The 24,995-nt window shown below is 34.3% G+C and overlaps 2 protein-coding genes across 4 annotated transcripts in view; both read right to left on the bottom strand.

Annotated features, from left to right (window-relative positions):
* Positions 1-1,439, bottom strand: part of LOC117922233 — a 42,881-nt gene extending 41,442 nt beyond the window's left edge. Inside the window, exon 1 of the mRNA XM_034840288.1 lies at positions 1,194-1,439. Within this exon, the coding sequence (XP_034696179.1) occupies positions 1,194-1,290 (97 nt within the window). The 5' untranslated portion in view covers positions 1,291-1,439. The remainder of the gene's footprint in view (positions 1-1,193) is intronic.
* LOC117922232 overlaps positions 1-24,995 on the bottom strand; it is a 43,392-nt gene extending 18,397 nt beyond the window's left edge. Inside the window, exons 1-26 of one of the 3 annotated variants that reach the window (XM_034840286.1) lie at positions 24,668-24,990; positions 24,017-24,241; positions 13,572-14,124; positions 12,953-13,434; positions 12,461-12,599; positions 12,245-12,316; positions 11,922-11,993; positions 11,753-11,833; positions 11,391-11,569; positions 11,082-11,278; positions 10,801-10,927; positions 10,453-10,515; positions 10,120-10,309; positions 8,851-9,819; positions 8,266-8,366; positions 7,908-8,128; positions 7,655-7,781; positions 7,344-7,406; positions 7,054-7,243; positions 6,330-6,719; positions 5,846-6,042; positions 5,593-5,762; positions 5,337-5,463; positions 5,021-5,083; positions 4,732-4,921; positions 3,820-4,266 (exon numbers count right to left, since the gene is read on the bottom strand). In XM_034840286.1, coding sequence (XP_034696177.1) covers positions 3,948-4,266; positions 4,732-4,921; positions 5,021-5,083; positions 5,337-5,463; positions 5,593-5,762; positions 5,846-6,042; positions 6,330-6,719; positions 7,054-7,243; positions 7,344-7,406; positions 7,655-7,781; positions 7,908-8,128; positions 8,266-8,366; positions 8,851-9,819; positions 10,120-10,309; positions 10,453-10,515; positions 10,801-10,927; positions 11,082-11,278; positions 11,391-11,569; positions 11,753-11,833; positions 11,922-11,993; positions 12,245-12,316; positions 12,461-12,599; positions 12,953-13,434; positions 13,572-14,124; positions 24,017-24,086 — 5,352 coding nt within the window. In that variant the 5' untranslated portion in view covers positions 24,087-24,241; positions 24,668-24,990 and the 3' untranslated portion in view covers positions 3,820-3,947. Of the gene's footprint in view, positions 1-3,819; positions 4,267-4,731; positions 4,922-5,020; positions 5,084-5,336; positions 5,464-5,592; positions 5,763-5,845; positions 6,043-6,329; positions 6,720-7,053; positions 7,244-7,343; positions 7,407-7,654; positions 7,782-7,907; positions 8,129-8,265; positions 8,367-8,850; positions 9,820-10,119; positions 10,310-10,452; positions 10,516-10,800; positions 10,928-11,081; positions 11,279-11,390; positions 11,570-11,752; positions 11,834-11,921; positions 11,994-12,244; positions 12,317-12,460; positions 12,600-12,952; positions 13,435-13,571; positions 14,125-24,016; positions 24,242-24,667 lie in introns of those variants that run through there. The other 2 variants (XM_034840284.1, XM_034840285.1) reach the window with 2 other exon arrangements.

The raw sequence follows: 24,995 nt of genomic DNA, 5'->3' as shown, positions 1-24,995 counted from the left end.
TCTTACGCTATTATTTATTTTTCTATTTACAGTGCTTATACTTTTAAAAACAAATTTACACAATCAACATCAAAGAATTCATCATTTTTTAAGACGTTTCATATCAAAAGAAAATTAGGGATGACAATAGGATAGGTCACCTCCATCCTGATCCCGTCTCATTTATATAAACATGTGTTCATTCTTATCCTAATAAAAATTTTAAATGGGGTAGGATATGGAGTGGAAATGAGAATTTCTCGTACTCTCCTCACCCCACCCTCTTATTTTTAAAATTTTTTAATTGTATTAAAAATAAACATATTTTATAAATAAATATTGTAATTATTATAACTTATTTGATTTGAGAAGTAGATATTTTTTTTGTTATTTGGTATGTGTTAAAAATGAAAAAAATAAAATAAAATAAATAAAAAATAAATTAAACTATTTTAAAATTTAATTTTATCTATATATATATAATTCAAATGAGATAGGACTGGGCAAGACAAGACAATACCGTCTTGAACCACCCTTGACTCGTTTATCTTCATCCCAAACCTATTTTATTAAGATCAAATGAGGCAAGGTGGGTACAAAAAAAAATGGTTCTATTATTATCCTTAAAAATAGTAACTAACATTAACTTAATTAATTTATTTTTCATGTTATTTTCAAGTTTTCCAAATGGAGATTTATACTTATTATTTAGTTTATTTATTTGTAATTTAATATAGTTATTTGTAATTAAACATGTCCAACGAAACAAACAAACTATAAACTAGAGTAAAACAAGCTTGACAAAGAACAGATATGAAGAATAAAATATGTACTAACAAATTGCTTAAAGTTTAAGATTTGGATGAACTAAAATGTTATAGTATGACCCATAGAAAGATAAAAATAACCCACAAACCATAAAAAAAATTTAAAAGCAAATCTCAAAAAAAAAAAAAAAATGCTAAATATTGCAATAATCTCCATTGTCATGAAAGGGCTCTGCCATGGTAGAGGATCTTGCAATTAAAATTAAGCGTCTATTAGTATCAGCTAAAACAATTAAAGGAAAAAGGAAAATCTATTAACAGAAACAAAAAGGAAAATAATGTCTCTTCCAAGAAAAGGAACTAATCCTGGAGATACACAGTACAGTATATGAGAGATCTGGGAGAGAGATGGCAGGGAACCATGAGACTTGAGAGAGATATGCGCACCTGATTGATCCTGGCCCTCAACCATAGCAGTGAGAGCTAAAAATGCAGCAAGAACAACTAACATTTCCATTGGTCTCCTCGTTTTCCTTACCAGCATTAGTGAATGGAATTAAGAAATATAAATTATTTTACCCAGAAAACTTGGAAAATAGTTAAGCTTTCCCACCTCAGTCACCGTGCAAGCTCAAGTCGTCCCCGTATACTTTCCAAGAAATTGGACCGAGTGGCTCTTCCTAGAGAAAAAATAAAGAACAAAAAAAAAAATTGACCTTTCTTTCTTTGGTCATAATTGGACCGAGTGGCTCTAATATTTTTTTTCTTCTTAACATTTACTTTTTTTTTTAATGGTTGAAATAATTTTTAAATAACTTATTTAAAATGTGTTATGAAGATTTTTTTTTTCTTTTAAAATCTAGAATAATGTATGAAATGATCAAAGAAATCGATAAGAGTTTTTCTATGATAATTAATACATTAAGAAGAATTTGCTATGATAATTAATATATTATTTAAGGTTTTTTGTTGGTTATATTTCTTTTATTATTATGAATATTAATACATTAATTAAGAGATTAACATTCTTTTATATTTTAAACATTATTGCTTGTAGGTAAGAAAATAATGTCTCTGATAGTATTCGCCTTGGAGCTCAGGACTAGTTCCTTTCAGTGGAAGAGACATTATTTTCTTACCTACAAGCAAGAGTTTGCAAAGTCAATAAAATACGGCTGTCAGTTCACACGTATTGGAGATTTTGGCGCCTAACGCGGGTCAACGAGTCAAACACCCTGCAATAAAGTCAAGATTTTGGCGCCTAACGTGGGTCAACAAATCAAACACGCTACAGTAAAATCAATGTGCCACGATCATCTCCTTTCGCTTCCGAGGGGATTTGACCCCCAAACCACTTATCAGGCAAAACTTGCCCTTATTTTATATTATATCGTGCACTAAATTTATATATATTTAAATTTATTATATAAAAAAAATATTAAAAGAATATTTTAAAGAGCAAATTAATTATAATTATTTTATAATTAAATATAAAATTTTATTTTAATTGATTACCAAAAATATAAAAATTATATAATTTTCTTCATAATGTTTTTAATATCATTAATAATTAATTAAATATTAAAAAATTATATATATATATATCATAATTTATTTTATATTATTTAATACAATTGAATTAAATGAGTCATAATTTTAATATTAATATATATTTTAAAATTATACATATTATAATCAAACATCATAATATTATATATAATTTAATAATAAATGTACATTTATAAAATTCATATTTTTATTGATACATACGATATTATTATTAAATATGATAAATCATGTTATTCATATATCAAATTTTTCAATAAAATAACTTTAAAGTATCTATTATACTTTTAATTATATTATTATGAGGTTTTTTTTACATTTTCATGAGGTTTTAATAATTTTTAGTTGATATTTTTTTCCAAATTATCCGTCGATATATCTCCGATATATCCAATATATTCGTAAAATCAAAGCACCGATATATCTGTGATTATCGATATTTTCATCCTTCCCTACTCCCACAATGGTTTGACTTCTATTTTGTTGTGAGGTGAGTGAACTTGCCAAGTTAGTGGTTGGACGCGAAGAAAATTACAAAAGAATTATTCATTCAATTCTATATGAGGTTGAGGTACGTGCACTATCCTAAAAGTTTATGATTTTGGAAAATATAAGGAAAGAAAATAAAATTATTACAAAAATTGTTTTCTCAAATTTAATAGTTCCATAAAAAAATATATAAAAAAATTAAATATAATTAAAATTAATTAAAATTTTATATATTATCAAATATTTAATCTTTTATATATTAACTTGAAATCTATTTTTTTTATTTTCTTTAAAATTTTTTTTTTTTTAACCAAACAAAGCTTTAAGTCACTACAATTTTGAATGTAGTTCTCGAGCCATCATTTCTTTGGATCATCACCAACTTAATAAAAAGGTACTTCTAACTTTTTATTTTTTACCAAATTCAGAATAGAAAGATATTCATTTAAAACTTTTTAAACTATTCTTGTTGATTAGAAAATAAATATGAAAAAAAAAATCTATTAAATGTGAACTTCTATTTTTTATTTTTTATTTTTATCTTTTTCTTCTTTTCATCTACTAAAAAAAGGTTTTTTATATTATGTTTAGTATAGTTCATGAGAAGCATGGGAAACGGAAAAAAAAATATTTTTTTCATATTTGATTGTATTATAAAAAATAAAAAAATTAAATATAATTGAAATTAGTTAAAAACTTATGTATATTTAAATTATTTAATTTGTATATCCAATGGTTAAAATAAATCAAATGAGCTTAAAGTATTAAAGTAGAGTATAAAAATAATTTATTGACCTTAAATCCATTATTTTATGTTCCTTCATATTTTCTTTTCTTCTATTTTTTTCTATTTTATTTTTTTTTCTTTTGGTGACATGAAATGGGCGGACATCCTGTGCTTATAACTTTAATACAATATTCTTTGCTACCTGACTAACTCAAATTTTATTTTTATTTTCATTTTTTCTATATAACAAAGACATCCTTCTATTCAAATCGGAGAACTGCTATCCAAAAATAAGGAAACCTTCAAAACACCAACCACACAGATAGTAAAAGATTTCATTTCTAGCTTGGTTGGTGAAGCATTGCATCCTGAATAATAAAAGAACCAAGGTCCTCTTCCACATCCCCAGTTGCTATTGCTTAACAATTTATACACTCTTTTAATTCGTATACTATGTCACTCATGGTTGGCCTATCAACGGAGCTGAATCTTACACAAGCCATTGCTGTTTCTACAGCCTTCCAGGCAGAACTAATGTCAAAGTCTCCATTTAACCTTGGATCCACAATTCCTCTTATTTCCCTCCTCTCAATCAGGGGTCGAACCCAATTGATTAGGTGATCAGTTATACCGTTGGTGCTCTTTATCAGTGCAGGTTGGCCTGAAACAAGTTCCAGCAGAACAACCCCAAAGCTATAGACATCGCTTTTCATAGACGCCCTATTGGATTGAAAATACCTGTGAAAAAAGAAAAAAAAAAAAAGAACTATTCAAAAGTAAGCTTGAGTTTAAGACATTTTCAAAATTAGAATTTGATTTGAGTTTTAAAGGTCAATAGAATAGTTTTAGTTTGAGTGATTAATTTCTGTATTTAATTAATTGAATCCTATGAGACATCTAATTTTTTTTTTTTTTTTGTTATTAGAAATCTCTATTTGTTAAACAAGAGTGATGGAAGACAATATATTCTTCTCAATTAATCGACTATTTTATGTAATTACTTGTGTTTTTAATCCTATCACTTCAACAAGAACAAGCAATTGAGTTTGTCCTAAATGAAATATTGTTACATTATTAACTGATATTGCTCATGTAGTAAGAAAAACTCTGTTTTAAGTTTAATTATTGTTCTTCTATTAGTGTCCCAAAATATCCATCAATTTGTTGACTTTGCATTTCAATGAAGTAATAGAGAGCACTTACTCAGGGTCAAGGTACCCGACGGTGCCAACAACCACAGTGGAAACATTAGTCAAATCATCAATAGGTAGACTTCTAGACGACCCCATATCTCCCACTTTGGCTTGCAATTTTTCATTCAATAAGATGTTTGCAGATTTAATGTCTCTGTGGATTATGGGTGGATTGCAACCATCATGTAGATATTCCAGTCCTACATTTCAAATTCCACTTTGGTTAGTATAGAAAAAGAATTTATGGTACACAACTAGAGGTGAAGAAGACTTTTCCATTCATCTGATCACTGTCTAACCTTGTGCTACATCAAGTGCTATTCCAATTCTTTGCTTCCAGCTCAAAACAACTTCATTTTCATCTGCACTCATGGCATAAGAAATTTAATTTTCTTTTTTGTGTTTTGGCAGTTTTGGGCTATAAAAGGAAACCCAAATGATATCTTCACTTAAAAATATTGCAAAAATAATAAGAATTAGCAGAACAGTGGTTTCACATCTTCATATAAGCCCTAGCTTTGTTATTAATAGGTTTCTATTATGTTATCAAAACCAATGGGGTTGCCCACATATATGACTACAGATTGCCTCGAGGGGTATCGGAAAACTAAATACCTGATAGATACTTTCTTAAGCTCCCCTTCACCATATATTCATAAATGAGCGCAATGATTGAACCTTCATCATGGTATCCATGCAGAGAAACCAAGTTTTTATGTCGAATTCTTGTCAGCAGCTGAGCCTGTCACCCAAACCAACACCCAGCAATATTCAAATTAAGTTTCAATTTTCATTTGCATCTAGCAATGCATAATTGCACCATAGCTAGTTCAAAATCAGAACTTCTTGAATGCTAGTAACAGAAGCTTGCCTCTGTCTGAAGGTCCTGGGATCCTCTAGTTGAAGATGAAAGCAACTTGACAGCTACCTCAGTACCATCGCTTAAATAACCTAGGTAAACTGATGCAAATGCTCCACATCCAATCACCTGCTGGAAGTTGTTCGTGATTCTTGCAACCTCGGAGTAACTCTTATCTTTAGCTGAAAATATCATAGTACATGTAATCAGCACTTCAGCATCACAAGTTGTTCTTAAAATAATCCCACAACACAAATAAGAATACCATGTGGCCATTTCTTTTTAGATTTTCCCAAGCTGGCTAATGCACCAGAGGGGACTAAAACTGAAGTAATTGATGTGACCGCTGGACCAATAAAATTCTTTTTCTTCTTTTTCTTCTTCTTCTCGTCCTTCTCCTTCTCTTTCTCCTCAGCCTTCGCATTCGAGCCTGTCGTAAGGAAATCCTGATTTCCATTGAAGCTAGCATGAAAGCAGATAATTACTTACTGTTTCAACACATGTTCTTATTGGATAAGAAGAAGAAAAAGAAATGAATCAAAACTTTAAACATCTCAAGTTCTTTCTTTCAAATAATCTTCTTTTTGAAGATTCTCATATTTGAAAATATTTTAAGAAGAGGATTGTACCATGAGATAAGCAAAGAGGTCATCCTATACACAATCACAATTCTATAAAATCAAATAATTTTTTTAAAAAAGTGTTCATCCTATAAACTATATGTACCAATTTTTGACAAATATTTATACCTTTCTTGAACAGTCATTGCAGCTTCAATACCAACAGAAGCATGGCCCTCTTTCGTTCTTTCATGGGTCATCACTATCTTTAGGCATTCTCTTAATTCTACTATTATGTCACTCATGGTAGGCCTGTCAGTGGAGCTGAATGACACACATGACATTGCTGTCTCTATTGCTCTCCTGGCAGAATTAGTCTCAAATTTTCCTTGTAACCTAGGATCTACAATCATTCTTATATCCCCTTTTGCAATAATGGGGCGGACCCAATATGTTATGTTGCATCGATTGTCTTCTGTGATCTTTATGATTGCAGGTCTACTTGAAATAAGCTCCAACAAAACAATCCCAAAGCTATAAACATCGGTTTTCTCATTCGGCACTGAGTTTCTGTGATATCTACATGAAAAACAGTCTAACAACCTCAGTTGATTTAGATAATGAAAAAGAAAAGAAATTGAGTTTGTTCTGAAAGAGAAGTTTCTCATAAATTTTTTTTTTTTGATAAGAAGTTTCTCATAAAATTTTGATTAGCCTTAGCTACTTGTATGTAGGAAGAAGTGACAGTCAATTCTTAAGGAACGATGCATGCTAACCAACAAAAATGTCAATCAGTACTCAAATGGCAACAGAAACTCTACTTCCAGTTTCATTAATTTTCTTTTGTTCATATGCTAAGACATTCATAAATCTCCTAGCAATCCATTTCATTAAAGTAACAAAGGGTACTTACTCAGGGTCAAGGTAGCCAGGTGTGCCAACAATTGCAGTTGATACATAGCTTCCACCTTCCACAGGCATACTTTTAGACCACCCAAAATCTGCCACTTTGGCTTGCAATTTTTCGTTTAATAGAATGTTTTCAGTTTTGACGTCTCTATGGATTATGGGTGGGTTGCAACCATTGTGTAAATATTCCAGTGCTACAATTCAAACTCTACTTTTACTTAGTTTACAAAAAAAGGCATAAAAAGGAACAAGATGGATATAAGAAATTTCTAATTTTTCTGCTCATTGGCAAACCTTGTGCTGCATCAATTGCTATTCGAAGTCTTTGTTCCCAACTCAGGGCAGCTTCTGTTTTACCTGCACATATGACATAATAAATCAAATCTTTATTGCATGAGCTTTTGCTGTTGAAAATATAACAGAAATCATCAACATTTAGCAGAACAGTAGTTTCAAATCATGATTTCATCCATAGTTTTGGCACTATCTTCGGAACTACTCAATGGTTCTCTCAAAATATGGGATTTTTAGACATGAATGTTTAAAATGATTCTATTCTGATTAATCAAATTTCAAAGAGGCACATTAACAGCAAATCTAAGTACCTGATAAATATGCTTTTAAATTCCCCTTTGCCATGTACTCATAAATGAGCACCATGTTTGAACCTTCATCACAGTATCCAAATAGAGAAACCAAGTTTTTATGATGAACTCTTGTCAAAAGCTGAGCCTGTCACTCAAATCAACACCCACAACATTCAAATTGATTTTCCTTTTTGTTTGTCTGGTAATGAGTAAGCACACTATAGCGAGTTCAAATCCAGAATAACTTGAATGCAAGTATAGAGAAGTTTACCTCAGTTTTGAATTGCTTTGACCCTAGAATTGATGAAGGTGACAGTTTCTTGACCGCAACTTCAGTGCCATTACTTAAATGACCATGATAAACTATTGCTGATGCTCCTTTTCCAAGCTCCTTTTGGAAATTTTCAGTGATTCTTTCAATCTCAGAATAAGTAAGGTGTTGGTTCTTTGGCTCAAATGTTTTATCATCCTCATTGGGTTTGACAACAATGTCTACAGATAGTAAAATCATAGTACATGTAATCAGCATTTCTGTATAACAAGATTTCTCTTAAAATTGACCCATAAAACAAATAGGAGTAAACTATGTTGCCATCTCATTTCAGAAATTCCTAAGCTGACTAACTCACCTGATGGGACGACAACTGAAGTAATTGATGCAACTGGTGAAACAACAACATTCTTCTTCTTCTCCTTCTTCTTTTCCTTGGCCTCCCCATATGAGTTTGTCCTACAAAAATCCAGATTCCTGTTGAAACTCCAAGCTAGCATCAAAACAGATAATATATGTAAAAGTGGGAACAAGAACCATTGAAAAATCATTGCTATTTTTTATCAAATACTCCTTGAACTTTTATAATTTAGTGGCTGTTTGACTTCATTCTTGTTGGATAGAACTCCTAGGGAAAAAAGAAAAATGAATCAAAATGAAGAAACAAGCACTTCCCCTCACTTAAACACAACAAATGCCTTCTTGCAAATACCCAATTTTCTAAAATTTTTCATACTAATTTAAAATAATTGAAGGGAAGAGGATTGTACCACAAGAAATGTGGAAAGGTTATCCTATAGATAATCAGAACTCTATAAAATCATGTAATTTCAAAGAAGTGTGTTTTTCCAAATAAAGACCACCAAAGAGACAAGGATTTGCACTATGAATTGAGCAGCCCTCAACAGTATATATGTACCCATTTTTTGACAAACATCTCTACCTTTCTTGGATAGCCATTGCAGCTTCGCTACCAAGAGGACCATGGTTCTCTTCCACATTATCAGTTCTTTCATGGGTAGCTTCAATACCAACAGGACCATGGTCCTCTTCATCATTGTCATTTCTTTCATGGGCAGCTTCGATACCAACAGGACCATGGTTCTCTTCCACAATGTCAGTTCTTTCTTGGGTGGCTTCAATACCAACAAGACCTTGGTCCTCTTCTGCATTGTCAGTAATTTCATGGGCAGCTTCAGTACCATCAGGACCATGGTCCTCTTTCCCATCGTCATGTCTTTCATGGGCAGCTTCAATACCAACAGGACACTGGTCCTCTTCCCCATTGTCATTTCTTTTATGGGCAGCTCCAATACCAACAGAACCATGGCCCTCTCTCCCACTGTCATTTCTTTCATGTGGAGCTTCAATACCAACAGGACCCTGGTCCTCTGTGGCATTGTTGGTTACTTCATGGGCAGCTTCAACACCAAGAGGGCCATGGTCCTCTTCTGCATCATCAGTTCTTTCATAGGCAGCTTCACTACCCAAAGGATCGCAATCCTCTTCCACATTGTCAGTTCTTTCATGGACAGCTTCAATACTAACAGGACCCTGGTCCTCTTCCGCATTGTCAGTTCTTTCATGGACCATGGCTATTTTCAGACATTCTTTTAATTCCACTACTACATGACACATGGTTGGCCTATCTGTGGAGCTGAGTAGCACACAAGACATTGCTGTCTCTACAGCTCTCCGGGCAGAATTGGCTTCAAATTCTCCTTGTAACCTTGGATCTACAATCATTTTTATATCACCTTTTGCACTTACTAGGCGAACCCAATCTGCTATGTTACATGAGCTCTCTTTTGTGATCTTTATGATTACAGGTTGACCCGAAATAACCTCCAATAAAACAATCCCAAAGCTATAAACATCGGTTTTCTTACTTGGTAATGAGGTTCTGTTGTACCTACATGAAAAAACATGCTAACAACCTCAGTTGATTTAAACTAAAAAATAAATAAATTGAAATTCAGTTTGTTCTAAAAGAAAAGGTACTGACAAAATTTTCAATTGCTTAGCTGCTTGTATGTTGAAAGAAGTAACAGTCAATTCTTAAAGAGCAACTCATACTAAACAACAACAATGATTTAAAGCCCAATCAAATTGAAATGACGACACAAATTCTGTTATAAGTTTCACTTTATTGATTTGCTACAATACCCATCAATTTAATAGCATTGGATTTCATTGAAATAACAAAACTTACTCAGGGTCAATGTACCCCGGTGTGCCAACAATTGCAGTTGATACATAGCTTCCACCTTCAGAGGGCAAACTTCTAGACCACCCAAAATCTGCAACTTTGGCTTGAAATTTTTTGGTCAATAAGATGTTTTCAGGATTTACATCTCTATGGATTATGGGTGGATTGCAAGCATCATGTAAATATTCCAGTGCTACAATTCAAATTCCAATTCAATTAGTTCAGGAAAAAATAGTAGAAAAAAGAACTAGACAGCTAAAAGAAACTTTTTTAAGTTCATATGCTCATTAATTAGTGAACCTTGTGTACTTATCAAAAAAAAATTAATTAGTGAACCTTGTGCTGCATCAATTGCTATTCGAAGCCTTTGTTCCCAACTCAAGACAATTTCTTTTTTACCTGCACGCATGCATAATGAATAAAATTTTTATTAGGCTATTGCATTTACTTGAAAATACCACAGAAATAATCAAAATGTAGCATAATAATATTTTTCAAATCTTGAATTTAGCTGTTATTTTGGTACTATCTTAGAACTATTCTATGGTTTTGTCAAATTGCATGGTTTTTGGACATGAATGTTGAAACTCACTCTATTTCTAACAAACAAATTTTAATGGGGTATGGAAGGAATTAAAATAACCACATTGAAATCTCATTCATTGGTACAACACAACTAGGTACCTGATAAATACTCTTTTAAGTTCCCCTCAGCCATATGCTCGTAAACGAGCACCATTCTTGAACCTTCATCACAGTATCCAATTAGAGAAACTAAGTTTTTGTGATGAATTCTTGTCAACAGCTGAGCCTGTCATTCAAATCAACACAACCAATGACATTCAAATTGATTTTTCTTCTTGCTTGTGTCTAGCTATGTAGCTGAACACTAGCTATATAGCTGAACACTAGCTATAGCCAGTTCAAAATCAGAATCATTTGAACGCGAGTGTAGAGAAGCTTGCCTCAGTCTTGAATTGCTTAAACACTAGAATTGATGAAGGTGTCAGCATCTTGACTGCAACTTCGGTGCCATCACTTAAATGGCCAAGGTAAACTTTTCCTGATGCTCCTCGGCCAAGCATTTTTTTGAAGTTATCAGTGATTCTATCAACCTCAGAGTAACTAAGGTGGCAGTTCATAGAGTCCAATTTCATACCATCTTCATTAATTAGGTTGATTCACAACAATATCACAGCTAGTTAGATCATTGTAAATGTAATCAGCATTGTCACAAGTTTTTTCTTAAAATAACCCATGACAAAGAAGAATACCGTATTGTTGTCTCCTTTTAAATATCCACAGGGCTGCTACCTCACCTAATAAGAGGACTAGAATTGAAATAATGGATGCAACTACTGGAACAATAACATTATTCTTCGTCTTCTCCTTGCCCTCCTCTTCCTCATCCTCACAAGAGTTTTTCTTACAAAGATGTGGATTCCCATCCAATCTACCATCAACAAAGCTAATATATGTCAGAGTGGCAGGAAAAACATATTTTTTTTCAAAATAAAGGAAATAAAAATATGTCCAGGATTCTGAAAGAAAAGTTGGAACTGAGAAAAGCTACCAAAAATGAAATGATTAACCACCAAGAAAACTTCAAATAAAGGTTAATTTTGAGCAACCAGACCTCAAAGACAGGGATCCATTTCTAGATTTTTCAAGGAGAGACAATGGAACTGAACCTGTCAGATTATTCCCTGACAAGTTCCTGCAAATGAACACAGAATTTGGGCATCAGGTTCTTTTATTGATCAATTAAGATAAAGTTTTGTGAAGAATAGATTTCTAAAACTTACAGGGCCTTCAAGGAAGAAAGTTTGGACAGAAAGTTTGGCACTTTTCCAGTCAAACTGTTGTAAGATAAATCTCTGTAATGAAAGGATTGCTTTAGTATGTAGCTGTACTATTCAATATGACAAGGGAATGTGAATGCAAGCAGTCAATCCTTGACAGCATTGCATCTAAAACAAAAGAATAGATGAAATTCTAGCCCATTACCATAAACTTTTCTTAGCTACCAAGCACCACCACTTCATATATATATATATAGATAGAGATATATATATATATATATATATATATATATATATATATATATATATATATATATGGTACTTACAAATATTTTAATGATGTGAGACTGGAGAATGAAGAATCTATCTCCCCGGTTAACTTGCTCCATGAAAGGTTCCTGTTTACTAGTTAGAGTGACATTAGTTTGTAGATATCTTTTCCACTTACTGAAGATAAGAAAAATTAATAACAATAACAGTAATAATTAATTGAAATTATGTTTCTGCAAATCTTTTTTTTTTTTTTTGGTGCATAAACTCACAAAGAGATGATACTAAGGGAAATGGAATTGCTGTCACTGCAGCTCAGGCCATCCCATGAGAACTCAATGGGAAGACATGGATCTCCTTGCCAGTTTTTCTTCACCTTGTACACCATCTTGATTTTCTTGATAGCATCAACTAGTTTTGATTTCCAAGAATAGACAAAGGAGTAAGTGGATCATGTGTGGGCTTTTTAAATGTTACAAACCATAAAGAAAAGCAAAATACAGATCACGAATTGAGAAGAATTATTTAGTATGGCAAAATTGGAACTAAGAATTCAAATCAACAAATCCAAATCCTAAATCTAGTACATTCTCATGGAATCAGACAAAGATACACCCAGTCCCAGACCGAATCCAATCTGTCAACAGGAGGTTTCTCTGTTGCCTCCCACAGTTTAAATAATCTTAAGAGGCACTTGAGGGTGCTCTAGACAATAATCCTATTCTCTATAATTCCTTAAGAAATATGAGGACAAAGGCACATACCATTGCTCTGGACAGTTGATGATTGAAACAATTGTTTTATCTGATAAATCTCCAAAGCATTGAGAATTGGTGGAAGAGTGGATCTATGTGTCTTATAAATTGAAAGTGATAGCTCCGATGATGCACTTATGGAATGTGTGCTAAATCCAGTATGTGGAACCAATCTTCCAGGAACAATAGGTTCGGGACTCCAGAACCAACCATTAAGCGATACATAAAATTCTCTCAACTGGTTGGATTGGAGCTCCTCAACCTCAGCAAAGTGCATGTATACATAGAACTGTCGAGTAGAATTGTCCAGATTCCAGTGGAATTCCAAGGGATATCTCTCATCAGCAGGGGTTACAGCAGTTGCCATGACCTTGGATGGAGGTTTAAAGTGGTTATCACTTAAACTATCACTACTATAGGATGCACTGACTGATTTCCAATAAGGCCGGCCGAATGGTTCCCAAATGCGATCAAAACCGTCATCTTTGTATCTGGTGAGAATATATAATTTGTTAGTTTAAGTCATTTAGAAATACACAAGCTTAAGGTGAAAGAAATTAATGAAATTAAGTAGTGAATATTGGGTGATAGGTGATAATGTTAGTGACCTACTCACAACATGCCTCACCTGACTGTCTGACTTGTTTTTGAACCAATATCAAGCCTCCTAAAGAGTATCAATGATCCAGATTGAGTTGCATAAATGGAATTATTCAGTTGTCTCAACTCTAATGCTGATATGAAAGGTGACCCAAAACCAGTGTTCACTAGACAGACATATATGTGATCTGTTCTCGGGACATGTATAATTTCTTTCCGAACAACATCATATGAATTGCTGAATTTCACAGTGTCCCATTCATTAACACCCACGTATAGTTTGAACACTGGAAGCTGATTTTTGGAGTCATAGTTCCCATACATGAAGGAAGCTCTGATCAAGTACTTATGATCTTTGCCTTGTTGCGGTCGAAGAGTGTAACAATTCTTGGCTCCTTCAGGGAAGCTCCTCACATTCATGAGCTGCTGATCTCGAGTTTCAAACCTAGGTCTGTGTTCCTCAGAAACATCATAATGTATTCCAGTGTCTATGAATTCTGAGTCTGATGCATAGTATATTTCAGTTAAGGCATCAAAATAGCTGGAACCCGGATTTATCCCGCAATCGATGCTTATGAAGCCTACAAAATTTTAAACTCTCCTTGTTTTGTCAATAAGTAGCATGTGTATGTGAGGCATGAGTACATGAGAGATGTAGATCAATGTAAATGAGGCTTAAAATCTAGCTTGTATTTAAGGTTTACAAAGATATTACTCTCAATGTTAATATAACTAATTCACTTAAATTTTCTAGTAACAAAATACCAATGTTTTAAAAACCAAACCGGATCGGCCGGTCCAACCGGTTCGACCGTCGACCAGTCACCAATCCGGTCCGGTTTGGCCTATTAAACCGTTTAAACATTGAACCGGTCACGAACCGCCTGAACCAGCAGTCGGACCGGTGAACCGGCGAAACCGGACGGTTCTAAATGAACCGAACGGTTCGAATTAGCCCATCATTTTGCAAGCAGAAGACCCCATTGTTTACAAACTCAATAAAATACCATACTGGGCCATGTCTTAGTGACAAAGCCCATACCCACCCAATCATTTTAAGTGGGCTGAATCTTTGAGCCCACAAGATAGGATGGTGCTGTTGCTTTCAACGAGGATACCTTTTATAGGCATCCTTTGCACCCTTATTTCTCTCAAATTTCGATGTGGGATTGCAAACTAATATTAATGAAAAAAAGCTAACAACTTCAACCAAGAGGATTTGAAGCTGGGACCTTACGTTTGGAAGTAAACTTGACACCACTCGGCTACAAGCTATTTGATATTTGATTTGCCAAACAAAATAATATATATTGGATTTTAAATTTTTTTATAATATTAAATAAAAATAATATAATATTTTTAAAAATTATAAAATTAGTTAAAATTTTCATTTTTAATATATTCACATTTAAATATTATACACATTTCATTTAATAAAATTTAAAATATTAATTTGATTTAATTTGATAATATCAAAGATATAAAATAATATTATTGATGTTTAATTTATTCATATATATTTTAAAATTTTTATAATTATTTTTAATTTTAATAATATATAAATTATATATTTATGACGTCACCGGTTCAATAACGGTTCGATAGCGGTTCGACCGCCGGTCCGACCAGTGAACCGTGAACCGGTAACTTTTCCGGTTCGATCATCGGTCCGGTTCTGAAAACATTGCAAAATACAATAATAAGATTTTATTGATATTCTAATTTTGAATTTTTTTTATAGGGTATAGGTAAACAAAACCATTATCAACAGGGACAACCAAATATATGAAAGGGGGCACCAATTGATGATAAAAAGAGAAGAATACACACAAAAAAGAACATTGCATGCCCCTAATTTTGTCCTTGGTAGCACATTACGTGCATACTCGTATATGTGTTCATATCTCATACGTTTTTTTGATGAGAAGTATTGGTCATGTTTTTCAAGGGTTTCTACACATCCAAAATGTGTATTTAGTCTGTAAAGATTGACTTGAGCATTCCCAAGCAACGTGCAAAAACTTGGATAAGTTGAAAATGAGCAAAATTTGGCACAAACCTCAAGGTAGCAAAAATAATACTAGAATCAATATTGCAAATCCCATATCTAAATTTTGATATCAATTGCTGGTTGGCACCCAATCCAATACCACAAGCAACATCTCAAGTCCCTCATCAAAATTCCAATATCAGTCATTGGTCATTTGAAACCAATACCAGAATTGATACCAGGAACTAGAAATTGAAATTCCGATTTCTCCAAGAATTTCACATTTTTCATGCAGCTCCTCCACTCAACTTCAAGTTTTTCCAGAATCTTCTTCAATTGTGCCCCAGGATTAGAAAGGGACACATGGGTTAAGCTCAAGTTATTCTCTTACATGTGTTGGTGAAGTGAAGAGTGTATAAGAGGTGGATTGATAACATGGTGAGATCTGAAGTGGAACAACTGGCACAATCTGATGTGGAATTAGGTATATAAAAGGTGTGAGAATGAATAGATTTTAGGAAACTTTTGGTGATTTGAGGGAAACTCTGGAGGATTTTCTCCAGCCTGTTTTGAAGAGGACTCTTATTTTTGGCTTCGAATGGCTTAAACATTTTCTCTTCTCTTTGGGGTGAAGTTTCTATTAGGGAAGCGAGTTTGAGTAGAAGATATTGGAGAGCTTTAAGTTTACAGCGCTTTTGTCTTCTATTTTGCATGGAATGACCTTCAAATGAAGGAGAGCTGAGCTTGTAGATTCAATTCTAAGTTGACTTGGAGAGACAGTGAGTGAAGAGGATTTGAGGAGATCAAGATTGCTGTGAGAGGTTCAGCTAGCAAAGAGTGGTAGGTTGATGGATTTGGATGGGAACCAGTCCTTAGAGCCAACCAATGTGGATCAACTTAGGAGTACTATGTTTGAGGTTGTAGTCAAAGGATTGGTGGTCATTATTTCATAAGCCTTGCTCATCCTATTCCCTTGCACTTAGAGTTATCACTAGATAGCTAGTTGAGCCACTTACATTTAGCTTTTCCTTCAAATCCTTGTTTATGATTTTCCTTATACCTTGGGAAGGAGCCTCTTGGTGTGCTCTTGTATATAGTTAGGACCTCATTGGTTGTAGAATCCATGATTCAGTCATCTTTGATATTTATTCATCATGGTTGTATGAGACGTCTTTACCTATGGTCTTTATAGTCTCATGGTCTGATTGACTATTTCTTGGTTTTCATAGATGGTCTATTTAACATTAATTCCTTCTTCATGACATTAGAAGTATTCTATTCTAATGCTTCAATGCTTTATTTCTTATTTTTTATTAGAAACAAGAATTGTATTAATATCATAAAAAGATTTCATGAGAGGGATGAGGAATCCTTCCGATAAATATACAAACCTAATCTAAACCGCTAAAAACCTCTATTATTCAAGGAGATTTATACAAAAAGATAGATCACAAAAGAATATATAAGAGGAACCTCTCCTGAAAAAACCATGCTTTATTTCCTTGATTCAGTGATGTGCTTTGGAGGTTAAGGAAAAAAAGGGGGGGAAAAGGATGGGAGGGGGAAGAGGAAGAGTATCATTTCTTTGTTTTCATATGGTTCCAAACTTTGTTTGGACCTGATTTCATATTGGGTACGTCAGCAACCTGTGTGACAAGTTCGGTCCTTCCCATATCCCTACTTTTTACAAGGTTTCAAATTCTCTGCTTGAATGTAAATAAAATAATGATTTTTATATTTTAAAAAAATGTAAAAGCAAAGCCCTTTACTATTCACATGATATGATATGGATATACCATGCTAATTTGTTATGCATGGATCATAGATTCTGTTGATATAGAGACAAGTCTAATAGACTCATTGGAAGGCCCTATTTATTGAAACTAGAATTAGAAATTTAGATAGGTATCCCTAGTTTATGAAAGAGTGAAAAATATTATTATGAAATAAGTAGCCTTTTTATCTTAATACATGTACTTAATTTATTTTGGATACCTAGCTCCAACAGTGCACTTCTCAGATTGATAAAGAGAAATTGCTTAGGATTGCATTATTAATACTCATTAAATCTTGATTCACATCATTATGCTTGATAAAAGAAAAAAAGGAAGGTCTAATAGAAAAATATTGGAATGGAAAAAATTTGGAAGATGAACATGTTTCCACACAATATGTAAGGAATTCTTGATGGCATTGGGTTGGAGCAACCCAATCTTCTTATACCTATTCAATGCCAAAGAAACCTTCCCTCACAACTATAGAAAAGCAACTACTAATTTTTTCCCCCAACTTCAGAACTATGACATGCTTCCATAAAGGCTCCCATTTTGTAGTGAACCTCTAGCTCCATTTTCCAAGCAAAGCCTTCTTAAGGTTAGATAGATCTTTGATACCAAGTCCTTCTTTCTTCTTCTCCATACAAGCAATTGACTATCTCACCAAATGAGGTTGGTTCTCAAGGGCTCCACTCCCATATAGGAAATCTCTTTAAATCTTCTCAAGTCTTAAGCTCACCTTTCTTAGAACAACAAACCATAACATAAAATATATCGGTAGGCAAGATAGAGTACTCTTAATCCACTTGAGCCTTCAGCCTTTTAACAGATATTGCGACTTCCACAAAGCAATAATCTCTCTTCTACCATGTCCCAAATCATCAATGACTTAAACAAGGCTCCTAAAGGAAGACCTAAGTAGGTAATGAGGAGCTCACCTACCCCACCAACCAACAAAGTAGCCAACTCCATATTATGCACCATCTACTAGAATTAATAAGATCTGCCGAATTAATTTTCAACCAAAAACTCCACTAAACCACACAAGAGTCCAACTATAATACCTTAATTGTTCTTTGCAAATGTCACAAAAGTGGAAGTGCATGTCATTTGCAAACAAGATATGGGGCATCTCCATCTTGTCACCACCTCTCCCTCCTATCTTGAAACTTGAGATGAAACCAGCTTTCCTAGCCTTTTTTAATAAAACAATTTAGAGCTTCTATGGACAAAACAAATAAGGAAAGAGTTGATCCCGACACCTTAATCCTCTTGGGCTTTGAAATAAGTTAGTACAAGTGCAATTCACTAACACTAAGAACCTTGTTCTTGAGATGCATAAGTTGATCTAATCAATGCACTTCTAAACAAAACCTATTTTCTCAAGCACTAATAGAAGGATATCTCAATAGTTGATATGGCTGTAAGCTTTCTTGATTTCTAGTTCACCAAATATTACTCCTCCATTGGAACTCTTCAACCTAAAATCCATGACCTCAATTGCAAGAAACAATGTATTCAAATTTTGTCTGTCTTCCATAACAACATAATGAGGATTAGAAACCCCACTTTCAATAATTCTGTTGAGTCTCTAAGCCAATATCGTTACTAGGAGTCTATATAGGCTTCATATCAATATTGCCAAAAGACCATGGTGAAACCGTTACTTCACCCTTCACAAATCTTAACAATATTTCCAAAAGACCATAAAAGCTTCATGTCAATATAGTCTATACAGGATTAGAAACTTCATGAAGAAGCCATTTCTTCATCCTTCACAAATCTTAACAATATTGTCCAGACCATGGTGAAACCACGTGGCTTAAAAGTTTTATCCATACTCAACATAGATAAAGACAAAAAGTTTCTCTTTTGTAAATCTAAACCCCCTAAATCCCCTCTTCTCAAAGAATTAAAATAGACTTCCCATGAATGCTAGGTCTCTAATCCCTTGATTTAGATAGAAGACTTTGAGAAGAACTAAACACTCCCTCCTTAACATCAAAATCCTTCCAAGCACTATTCACCTCTATTTTATGAATTTAATTCTTTTCTCCTACATGTGTTAGTTATTTAGTGAAAAATTATGATATTTTTATCATCCTTCTTGAGCCATAATTCTCTTGATTTTGCAATAGGCTACTAAAATGAGTCTTACAATTTCTCAACATAAGGAATTAGTCCACTCTTGAGATCAATTTTTTTTTCGAAAAGGCCACCCTAATCAGTGTGATATCTTGCAAATTCAACTCCATTGTCTAAGTAAAACCTCTCATATCTAAAGAGAGCTTAACACAATCCTCCTTTCCCTCAAGAATCTATCCATGTTAAAACACCCATCGACACACTTAGAGCCTCCTTAAAACCCTCTAATATTCCCTAATTCAGCCCAAAAGTCTTCCTACTCCCTCCTTGAACTAGCACTTAAACAGCCACAAACATCCATATAAGATTAGTTTCAAAGCTTTTGAAATGACAAGAGATTGAGTAAACATCTACTTCTATTGTGAGCCTCCCTATGCCTTTATTATCCCAAAAAACCACAATGTATACCTCCAGTTGCCTCCTTTGCCTTCACATCTCCTTATTCTAAAATCTACCCACTACTAAGCTCTTGACCAAACTCATTAAGACCTCTTGCACCTTGGTTTCTTGAAAAATGTAATAGTTATAATCAAGAATAATACATAAGCAATATATGCATTTGGTAAGCAAATAATATCTTGCACTATATATCTAGCCTCTCGATTGACTTATTTATTTCTCTATTTATAGAGCTTTTAATTTTAAAAATAAATCTAAACAATCCATATCAAAGAATTCATAATATCTTTTAAACTATGATATTAAAACAATTAGGGATGACAATAGGGTGGATTCAAGATGGGTAACCCCCATCTCGACCCTGTTCCATTTATATAAATCTCGGGGCAGGGATAGTTGAGCATGAGGATTTCCTATTCCTACCTCACCCCGATTCATTTTTTTTAAATAATTATATTAAAAAAAAATTTATAAATAAATAAATAATATCAGTTTTTATAACTTATTTTATTTGAGAAGTAAATTTTTTAATTATTTTATGTGTTAAAAATAAGAAAATGAAAAAAAAAATTAAACTATTTTTTTTATAGGTACACTTTTTTTACCTTTTTTTTTTTTTAATAAGAGAAGTATTGTATTACGAGGAGGCACTAAAATAACAACTCAAAATGTACTAAAAAGAAAAGGAAATACCCACCCCCTAACAAGAGAAACAAAAAATTGTCCACAATGATGTACAAAAAAACAGCCCCTCCCTTAATCGAAACCCACCCAATAAAAAAACTCCAAAAAGGTCGATGGACCATCTCTTATTAACAATTTAGTCTCCAACCAAAGTGAGTTAAGAAAAGAAGTTTTCAGCCTTTGGATGGACAACACCTCATCTTCAAAGGCAATTCTATTTCTTGTCTTCCAAATTGTCCAAAAAAAAAATGCAAAGAGGACCCGCTCTCCAAACCATCTTGTGTCTTTTTCCCACAAAGAATCCATTCCAACCCAAAAAGGCTTCCCTAACCGAAGATGGAAACACCCAAAACACTCCAAAAAGAGTGAAAAGCATCTCCCACACCGCCCTTGTCTTCTCACAATGAAGAAGGAGATGGTCAATGGATTCCTCTTCTGCTTGACAAAAATAACATCTATTTGCTAAGGCCCAACCTCTCTTTTTAACTTGGTCCAAAGTTAGAACTTTGCCCCAAGATGCCTCCCAAGCGAAGAAGCTTACTTTTGGCTGCACACATAATTTCCAAATGTTCTTCATTGGAAATAAAACTGAAGAGCCCGGCTCTAAAGCTTTGTAAAGTGACTTTGTCAGCTAGGGCAAAAAGAGAAGGGAAGGAAGCACATAAAGGTGTATCCCCACACCAATTATCCTTCCAAAAGCTCACCCTTTGGCCATTCCCCACCACAAAAGATATTCTACTGCTCAAAATATGCCCAAGCTTCCTAATTGCTTTTCACAACCCTACACCATACCCCTCTCTTACATCCCAAGAATACCACCCTCCTCGTTCCTCCCCATATTTCCCTCTAATTACTTGGTTCCATAAAACCCCTCTCTCATTCGCAAAGCGCTAACTCCATTTTCAAAGGAGGGCCTTATTAAGCGTAGAAAGACTCTTAACCCCCAAGCTCCCTTTTCTCTTATCAAGACACTATTACCCATCTTACTAAGTGAGGTCTCCAATCTAGGGCCCCACCTCCCCACAAAAAATCTCTCTGAATCTTCTCCAACCTTAATCTGACCCCCTTTGGCGTTTGTAGAATAAATATGAAGTAAATAGGCAAGTTGGACAGTGTGCTTCTAATCAAAGTAATTCTCTCTCCCTTGGAGTTATATTGGTGTTTCCACATAGGCAATCTCTTACGGAATCTCTCCTCCACTCCATCCCAAGCTGCCACAACTTGAAAGGAGCACCCAATGGCATCCCCAAGTAAGTGAAAGGTAAATTACCCACCTTACAACCAAGCTCAGAAGCCAACTCCTCCACATTCTCAACATTGCACACTGGGATCAGCTCACTTTTATCCAAATTTACTTGCAGCCCTGATATTGCCTCAAAACACATAAGTAAACAGCTCAAAAAGGTCACTTAGTCCTCGTTAGCCTTGCAGAAAATCAGGGTATCATCAGCAAATAGAAAATGGGAGATTTTTACCCCTTCACCCCCTCTATCCCTGACCTGGTAAGGTGACAAAAAGCCTCCCCTAACAACTCTTTTTATGAGGCAACTAAGAGCTTCCATCACTACCACAAACAGGTAAAGTGAAAGAGGATTTATCTGCCTAAGACCCCTAGAACTTTGAAAGAAGCCCGTAGGAGTGCCATTAACCAGAACCGAAAAACTAGCAGTAGACACACACCACTTTATCCATCTTATTCACCTCTCCCTAAAACCCATTTTTTCTAGAACCGAAAACAAGAAGTGCCACTCCACATGATCATACACCTTCTCAATGTCCAGCTTGCAGAGAATTGTTCCACCCTTACTCTTCAAAATCGAGTCAATGGTTTCATTGGCAATAAGCACTGTATCCATAATTTGCCTACCTTCCACAAACACATTTTGGGGCATTGATAATCACCTTGGCTAGCACCGGCTTTAACCTATTAGCCAACACCTTAGCCAACCACTTATACAGCCCCCCCACCAAGCTAATAGGCCTGAAATCCCTCAAGTCCTCTGCACCCCTTTTCTTTGGAATCAACACTAAGAAGGTTGAGTTCACACTCCGAACAAAACGCTCATTTTCATGAAAATCCCTAAAAAAATTCATCAACTCATCCTTAACGAACTCCAAGAAAATTGCCAAAAAGCCATGGAGAAACTGTTCAAGCCTGGAGCTTTGTTTCCTTTAAAATCTGATAGAGCACCAAAAATCTCCTTCCTTGTAAAAGGTTTCTCCAGCCCTTCTGCCTCCATAGAGCCCAACCTCTCAAAGGACATATCACTTAAGTTGGGTCTCCACTCATCAGTGGCTGAGAGTAGCTTCTAGAAAGCTCTACTCAGTTCTTCCTTAATTTCATTGTCCTCAGTGATCCACATTCCATTAATTTTGATTCTAGCCATCTGGTTCCTTCTTTTATGCGGATTTGCCATTCGGTGAAAAAAAACTCGAGTTTTTATGCCCCTTCTTCAACCAGATTTCCCTTGATTTTTGCATCCAAGACGTTTCTTCTAACAGAACCCACTTCTTGTAATTCTCCTTAACTTCCCTCCTAGAATACTCCTCTACTTTTTTTACCTTTTTCTTGTTTGCTCTGGACTTAAACTTAGAACCTCCCATAAACCCACCCCAACCGTTTACCACTATTGTTAAATTTAATTACAAATAATCGAGGACAAGAAGGGGCGAGACAAGGCAATATATGAACCTGCTCTGAACCACCCTGGTTTAAAAATAAAAAATAAAAATCTCAAACCCATCTCTAACTTATTTATCTTCATCTCAAACCCATCCTATTAAGGTTGGGATGAAACCGGACAGGTATCCAAAAAAATTAATCCCAATGTCATCCTTAAAAACAATAACTAAGATTAAATTAATTTATTTATTTCTCATGTTATTTTGAAGTTTTCCAAATGGAGATTCATATTTCTTATTTAGTTTATATATCTATAATATAATATAATTACTTATAATTAGACATGCCCAATGAAACAAACAGACTATAAACTACAATAAAAGAAGCTTGAGAAAGAACAAGATGTGAAGAATGAAATATGGATTAAAGGAACGCTTAAGGTTTAAGATTTGGACAAATTAAAATTTTATGAAATGACCCATGGTGATCAAACCATCAAAAAATTTTAAAAGTAAACCTTAAAAAAAAAAAAAATTGATAAATATTTCAATTGTTTTAAAAGAGTACTGTCATGGGAGAGGATCTTAGCATTAAAACTCAGCATCTATTAATACTAGATGGTACAAGTAAAAATGAAAAAGGAAAATCTATTAACAGAAACAAAGAAAGAAAATAAGAAGATTTAATTGGAAATATCGAAAAATTCTTGCGGAGTTCAAAGAAATGAAAAAAAAAAAAAAAGATCAACTGTTCCAATTTCATCGAAAGGAACTAGTCCTGGAGATACAGAGTGTATATGAAAGATGTAAGGGAGGGAGGTGGCAAGAAATCATGAGATGTGAGAGAGATATGCGCACCTGATTGATCCTGCCCATGAACCATGGCAGTAAGAGCCAAATATCCAAGAACAACAACTAACATTTCCATTGGTCTCCTCCTTTGCCTCCTCAGCAATGAAGGGGAGCCTCGATCACCCAGTTCTCAAGGGTCAATACAAGTTTATGTCTCCATCGATCACCCAGTTCTCAAGAGTCAATGCAAGTTTATATCTCCATCGATCACCCATTTCCACTTGCAGATACCTGCCCATGAAAAAGCGTTGAATATCTAAATCACGAGAAACTATTTATATATTAGAAATTTTTTAATTCAAATTGAAGTTTCTGAGAAACTATTTATATATTAAAATTTTTTTAATTCAAATTGAAGATTATGACATTACTGTACAGATATAAATATTGTAAAGACAGTTTCAAACTGTAAACTAAAGCAAACAAAAATTTGCCCAACTCAAAATATTACTAAAGAATGTAGGTATGTCCACTGGTTCAAAGTATTGACTGAGTCCGGTACGACTCGGCCGAGTCCGATATCTGATATGGTGATACCATCTCAAACAGAGACTCGGTCCGGAATCGATTAAACTCAGTTGAATCGTCCGAGTTACCGAGACAAATCATTTTTTCCCTTTCAAATCACAGCAAAAGTGCAACAAACCGTATCCAAACCTGAGAATTTCAAGAATCAGGACAGTAACTCATGATGAAGCGGAAGAAAGACATCAGTCCAATCCAGTCTTGGAGGTGTATGAGAACAGGAGGAGATTGAGGGCATTTCATCCCTAACCTCAAAACGATTCCGGATGTGGAGCGGCTTCGTGCCGGCGGTGCCGATGTGGCGACTTGTGTGGTGAGAAACATCAGATGAGTTTCCTCCATTGACGGCGAACTGCAATCGCTGCATGCTGGCCTCTCCTCTCTCTTTGCTTCTATCTTTGTGTGGGCGTGCGGAGCAATCTGCCTTCCTCTCTCCCTCTGCTTTTGCCGGACTGAGGTG

The sequence above is a fragment of the Vitis riparia genome, chromosome 9 (assembly GCF_004353265.1).
Source record: "Vitis riparia cultivar Riparia Gloire de Montpellier isolate 1030 chromosome 9, EGFV_Vit.rip_1.0, whole genome shotgun sequence".
Taxonomy (NCBI): Eukaryota; Viridiplantae; Streptophyta; class Magnoliopsida; order Vitales; family Vitaceae; genus Vitis; species Vitis riparia.
Note: the sequence above shows the minus strand (reverse complement) of the source record. Positions and strands in the feature narration are given on the sequence as shown.